Source organism: Volvox carteri, assembly GCF_000143455.1.
Source record: "Volvox carteri f. nagariensis unplaced genomic scaffold VOLCAscaffold_128, whole genome shotgun sequence".
Lineage (NCBI taxonomy): Eukaryota > Viridiplantae > Chlorophyta > Chlorophyceae > Chlamydomonadales > Volvocaceae > Volvox > Volvox carteri.
Window position 1 is genome coordinate 92,338 of NW_003307671.1, and position 6,510 is coordinate 98,847.

A 6,510-nucleotide genomic window follows, 5' to 3' on the forward strand; every position below is an offset into this window, starting at 1 on the left:
AAGAAGAGAAGAAACAGACGAATGGCAGACCGAGAACCCATCCATATCCTGAAATAATTGCGGTTTAAAAACAGGTGCCGTACGCCTAGTACTGCATTATGTGAGTCAGCAGCAGCCACAATCCTACAGCATGTCCTCGCGTACGTACGGTGGGCCATTCATGTGACAGATAGCGAGCATATCATTTAACAGTTAAAGGTTATATGCCTTGGGCAGGTGCGTAATAAGAGGGGTACTGTTACAACACGTGAAGAGAATTCACACGGTCGAAGGTTCCGATGATCCCGATCCCGTCATCAGGTAATCCCAGAACAAAACAAACCTTACTGTCGCAATCATTTCCAGGCGCCAGATGCCTCATAGCACGTACAGAGCCCTCATCAGCATTTGTTTAATGCACACGTCGCTTTCACGGCAAGGTATGAACCCCTCACCGCTAAGATGTGAGGGGGAGCATCGCCTTTCCATGCGACTAGGCATTAATGGCGACGGGAGAATAAGGACCTACCAAGGACGTGGCATCTGCAACCAGGTCCTTTGTAGGCGTGCGTGAATGAGAGACTGTTGTCCTCGTTCGGCGATGCTATCTACGCAAGCGCGCATAGACACAGTCCTTTCGGGCAGCGTCGCCTCACCAGGCTTCCCAGGCAGGCCAGCGTGCGCGACCGGCATTCCCTGCGATTCGTCACTGCTTGAAGTCGAGTCGACCAGCCTCCCTCTCCCCACAACTCCTTTAACCCCCATAACCCTTAAGCTACTACTAGCTCCCCCCGATATCTGCACAGCCTACGAGCCCTGGGTAAACACTTATCGTCTACAACTACCGGCAGCCTGGCCTAAGTAGCTTACGCTCAGAGCAACCCTCGCGCCATCCGGTCGTGTTTCGACCCTGGCAACCCGCATTTCAGCTCCATCTGCGAATGTAGGTCCACAGGGGGCAGCGTCGAGACCTCCGGAAGGGCAAGGTAGGATTCGTACTTGAACTCGTCCAGTTCGCCGGTAAGAGACTCCAGGCCCAGCAGGGATGAGGTACCGGCGCCAGGTAGCCGAGTGAACTTGCTCAAGATTTGGGCCTCGATCTGAGCTCTTGCAGGCGCCGCTATACCATAGAGATCACGAAGCATTTGATGCTGCGAAGCCAGCGTCCGCTGCCGGTGCTCACTTTGGATCACCTCAACCGGATGCCGCACGGTAGCGTCCTCCTTCAGCGACACGAGGCCAAGGCGTAAGGCATCATGAGCCTTAGACTGAAAGGGCAGGGCGGGTTGTGCCTCCATACTTCTTATATTCCGTTTGCCTCTCGAGAAGCCCTTCAAGATGCCAATGAAGTTGAGTTTCTGAATTCACCTCAATTATACGGGCGCATGATATGTATTATGCAGATGTTTAGGCTGGGTAGATAGAGAGAGGAAATAAACCGGGATTGTGTACGGCTTTGGAAACTGACTTAAGTTAAGGTCTGCCCTTTATGCCTGGCCCTTACGTCATACAACTTACCATATCGAATGATATACCCATTTGTCTGGAATACCATTATGTAGCATCCACACAATAACGGTGACTGTCATTCAAGATGGGCGACACCCTTGGCGGCACGGCGACATCTACCAGCTCCGGCGAAAAAATGCCCTGAGACTTACTAAAGTGAACAGCCTGCAGTTATCCTATCTCTTGTTTCTTATGGAGCTTCTGGGAGTTGCAGCCGCGGCTGGGTGGGGGTACAGATGGGTTTGGGGTATCAACAGGGGCTTCCGCGTGCATGAATGTGATGCTTCTTAATAATATGCGACTGTCACGTGTGTGACCCCATCCACAAGGATATTCTTTTCATCTCACCTAAAAGCTTCTGAACCCTCTGCTTCTGCGGGCATACGCGTGACACTGCTTCTGTACATGTGCAGCACATGTGTGTGTGTGTGTGTGTGTGTGTGTGTGTGTGTGTTACGTGGTTGAGGGTGCGTGACCCCATACCTGTAGAACTACACACTATTAGCCGAAGGCCCAAGAGCAATACTTAAAGGCCTTAAAGCCACGGAGAAAAAGGAAACATCGCACTATCAGCCCAGACTAGCGCCCAAACGCGATAACTGAGTTGCGGTGAGCCCAGATATGCTCCAGCATCTTCGCCAGACGTGCTGGCTCCCATTTCATGGCCTCCAACATGCTCTGTTGGTGATTGAATTCCCCTTCCACACGCATATCATTATAGGCTGGGCATTCCAATACCGCGTGTTTTTCATCCTCGACTTGGCTATTGGTGCCACAACAGCGGCAAAACCGCTGCCCCCTGGGGACATGGTGCTTGTCCCTATGGTGCTCTGTTTGCCTCCAAAGCCCAGCAACATAAACGAAATGCATGTAAAATTGCGTGGGGTGGGGGAATTGCAAATAGCCTAGCAATCCGCGGCTATTCCACTGCTCCAAGGCGCTCTCACCCTTTTCACCTTTATGAAAACGATAACTTTGTGGGGTCCATAACTCACCACCACCATCACCATCACCACCACCCGCAGGATGTCTGGTGGCATCAATGGGTCGATCCATTACCTTATATCGAAGGGTTCATCCATCCTCCATCAACGGGGGGGGATATCATTCCCCCATAGCGTGGAGGTTGAACTAGGAGCACTATGTTGCGTCTTAGCATGTCCGTCTTATCGCAAGGTATCTTACGTGTATATATTATGGATGCACACAATTACCCAAGTTGTTTACCACTGTTTGTTTGTGCACTGTACATGGAACATGTCAGTCAATACAACGAGATGCGCACACGTGGGTGATTCTTGAACTCCTGAACTCCCCCATCCGCAGCTGCGCCGGATACGCAGAGGGGTATACGGGAGGCCTCCACGAGTTCCGGTGCCGTACGCGAGGGCCGACTCAACCCGACGAACCCTGCATTCCTGGCGCATACACGTCCTGTAATAGCTGCGCCAATAAAAAGCCGCACACATACAAAACCGACAAAACCCCTCGGGGGCACATTGGCATATTATTGGGGAGCCGCCAAACCAGTTGAGCCTAAAGGAAGCCAGTCACGTCGTCGTCTCGTGAGTGTTAGCCGTTCTCCGTTAGCGGTTAGCCGTTATCCGTTTGCGGTTAGCTCTAGTCGCGTACTGGGTGTCATCGAGGGGATAACCATAAGCGTTGCCTCCAGCCCCGTGAGGGCCTAGTGAGACGTGAATGTCCCGCAGTAATTCGTGTCAAGCGCCACCGGTGATAAGCCTCCCCATACCCTTCCAATCCACACCGCACACGACAGAAGTTGGGGCACGAGGCTCCTCCAGTCAGTCAGCCACACATGCACGCATTCCAATTCCGTAAGACTTGACGAGAAGTGAGACCCGACGCACAGTGTATGACCTCCTCTCGTTTGCTCAGCTTGTTCGCCCGCCGTACTGGCGCCATTCCCACCCCGTTATGACCATGTCGCCTAAAGACCTAGGCGCTCTATGCTCCTGCGGTCCGGGGTGTCGATGTTCTAGGCCCGCCCTATGGGTGTCAGCCCTCCCTTGTGCGAGCACAGGATCTCCGTGTGCATACTTGGCTGTCAGGTAAGTGACACTAACCCTAGGTACGGAAAAGCTTGTTGCCCCAAGTCCACCTTGCTGGCTACCGAATTTTTTCGCGTGCCTGGCTTAACTTATGGAGTGCGCTTTCTGTCGCGAGCACGAGCCAAACAAATTTTGACGGCGGGTTGCCGCTGAGGCATGTTGCTTGCACGTTACAATTTCCGAGGTTACAATTGAGTGCGCGTCGCCGATATCGCCACCTTTTCCCTCTTAAATAATATAAATCACCTGTCCTTAGATTCTTTGACTTAATTGCCGCCGACACCTTTACCTTCATCGTTGCTTTCCCATTCGGCTCGTCCTGTGCCTTCTCTCTCGACTTAGGGTTGTTCACCTCTCTCTCTCTACTTAATCTTGTTCACCTCTCGACAACCCCCTGCCGTCAAACTAACGGCTCGGCTCCATGCTGCTCTTCGGCCTCCAGGTCCACCTTCCCCCCATTTCCTGCGAGTTCTCCTCGCCCTTTTTCCTTCCCCCCTTCCTCCGCGCCCTCCGGCACCTCTCCCCCCTTCCTCCGCGCCCTCCGGCACCTCTCCCCCCTTCCTCCGCGCCCTCCGGCACCTCTCCCCCCTTCCTCCGCGCCCTCCGGCACCTCTCCCCCCTTCCTCCGCGCCCTCCGGCACCTCTCCCCCCTTCCTCCGCGCCCTCCGGCACCTCTCCCCCCTTCCTCCGCGCCCTCCGGCACCTCTCCCCCCTTCCTCCGCGCCCTGCGGCACCTCTCCCCCCTCCTTGTTGTTGCCTGTCTGCAAGGAATGCAATCTCTACATACTGATCGTGATATGGACTCGTCCTGTTTCACCTAAATCAATCGCGACAAGACGTGAGAAACGCCTAACAATCCCAGTGCAGTTTCCTGCTACAATGCGTGATTACCTCACTGTCCAGGACGTCTAAAAGGCTTCGCGTGCAACATTTCGGAGCAGCCCACAGCTGCACCAGCCTCGCGCATTAGGAAAGCAGTACATTAGATCATCACGCGCACCACCGCTTCATTAAACACACCACATACAACAAATGGCACGACCATAACGTAAGGAAACCTAGCAAATTAAACCTTGACTCCAAAGGCGGTTGGCGACATTTTTCGCCCGGCACTGCCGGCATTTCATACGTGCATGACGTACCACAGCCATGCATGTCAGACGCCGCTCCTCCCATATCCTAAGTCTGCCCGCGGGGTTCTGGGGCTTCCGCCCCCAGCGTGGCTCCGCCTGCGCTGGTACCACCGCTGTTGTTGTCCGCTGGCTGGAGGTTCTCGTCCTGCGGCGCCGAGCCAGGGCGGATGTGGCCGTTGGATCCCGATGCGCTAAGTCCCTCAGCGCGAGCCTGTGGAGGCGGCTGCGGCTCAGGCGGGCCCTGCACAGCGCCGCTGGCACTCACGTTGACACTTCCAGAACCGCGGTTTCCAAGGTTAAGGTCCTGCAGGTTGCGGATGGCTGTACCTGCCGCCAGATCGCCAAGGCTAGGGTTCGGCAGCTCCGGCCGCTCAGAGTCGCTTCCTGTCGCCAAAGGACGGCCACCCGGAGCGGAGTGCGGCGCAGCAACGTTGTCCAGGCCGCTGTCCGTTGGAGGCGGGGAAAGGGGTTGGCCCAGGGGCGGCAGCAGCGAGAGCAGAGTCGGCATCATGTTCTCAAGCTGTAGTGCAGCTGCTTCGGCAGCCGCTTCAGGTTCCGGCACTGGGACGCCATCGCCCACTTTGGCTGCCGCAGCGGCCTCCGCCTTGCTACCATCATCGCCATCGTTGTGCGTAGCAGCTGCAGGTGGTTGCGTGGGTAGTCCCTCGCTTATCAGTTGCTGAAGCCGTTGCAACCCAAGCCGTGCCAGCGCAGTAACGACGGCGGGGTTAACGCCTCCAGCACCGGCACCAAGGATTGGAGCTGTGGCACCGGCACCAAGGATTGGAGCTGTGGCACCGGCACCAAGGATTGGAGCTGTGGCACCGGGAACAAGGCTTGGAAGAACGGCGGCGGGGTTTGGTTGCAGAGACGGCTGCAGAGACGGCAGCATGGCGGCCGGCATGCCACCGGCGGCGAGCATCGTTGAGAAGTCGATGCCTGGCGCAGCTGGGATGCCCTGGGCGCCGGCCGTAGCGGCCTGCATGCGCAGCAAAACACAAGGACGCATCGCTTATTAGATGGCATTATTTCCCACGGCCTTCCCAGAGCACCATGTCAACGCTTTAAAGTAGGTAGTCCTGCCTTATTACAAACACAAGTATGCCTAACGAAGAAAATATGCCATCGTGTGAATGGTTGAGGAACGTATGTATGACCGTCGGAAAAGGGAGACCGAACCGCGCACAACTCACCCGACCGCGACCGGTCGTGGTAGCTCTGGTCGCCATGTTAGCCATTTGCAGGTCCCGAATAAGCATCAAGAGTTGTGTGTCCATAATAGACTTCCGAAGTTCGCGCTGATAAGCTCGCGAGTTCGATCGTCGTCGACCTCGTCCTTGGCCGCCAGCAAGGTGTCCCTAAACAGCACGCAGTTATCTTTAAGGATATGGAAATGTCACAAAGCGCTCGCGAAGATTCGGGGTTCAATGCGCTTATGAAGGTTGTCCTGCATGCCATGCATCGTATAGCTGAATGACAATGTAGGATCGACGTATGAATGTACGAGGGAAGTATGTATGTTGTTACAGGGTGGTTAACTTCGCCAGCGGCCCCCTTTCCCGGGGCAGTCCCTGCTCTCCCCTGCTAGAGGGGCACCCTAATCCGTCACCCCATCCGACTTCAGAATGTATTCGTTGGGTTCGGCAACTCACCACCAGCATCCAACCAAATCTAGCGGATCAACGGCGCATCAACTTAGTTCCTGGTCAGCTCGCAAGTTGATATTATCACGTCCTACACCGTCCATAAGATGGGGGGCCACCTCCCATTTCATCACTCCTCAAACACCCGAGGAGCCGGCAGGCGGATTTGAACCCGGG

At 55.3% G+C, this 6,510-nt stretch overlaps 2 protein-coding genes across 2 annotated transcripts; both read right to left on the reverse strand.

The window, feature by feature from the left end:
- Nucleotides 1-224: 224 nt before the first annotated feature.
- Nucleotides 225-1,369, reverse strand: VOLCADRAFT_84810 (uncharacterized protein). Its single transcript, XM_002959145.1, has one exon. The coding sequence runs from the start codon at nt 1,275-1,277 to the stop codon at nt 852-854; it is 426 nt and encodes a 141-aa protein (XP_002959191.1). The 5' UTR covers nt 1,278-1,369; the 3' UTR covers nt 225-851.
- Nucleotides 1,370-4,736: 3,367 nt separating this feature from the next.
- On the reverse strand, nt 4,737-5,967 carry VOLCADRAFT_100591 (uncharacterized protein; the record flags this gene model as incomplete). Its single annotated transcript, XM_002959146.1, has 2 exons — nt 4,737-5,669; nt 5,884-5,967. 2 exons carry the CDS (start codon nt 5,965-5,967, stop codon nt 4,737-4,739), a joined length of 1,017 nt encoding a protein of 338 aa, XP_002959192.1.
- Between the last annotated feature and the right edge of the window lie 543 nt (nt 5,968-6,510).

Excerpts from the sequence above, each read along its gene's own strand:
- VOLCADRAFT_84810 (XM_002959145.1), bottom strand. The coding sequence starts at position 1,277 with ATGGAGGCACAACCCGCCCTGCCCTTTCAGTCTAAGGCTCATGATGCC.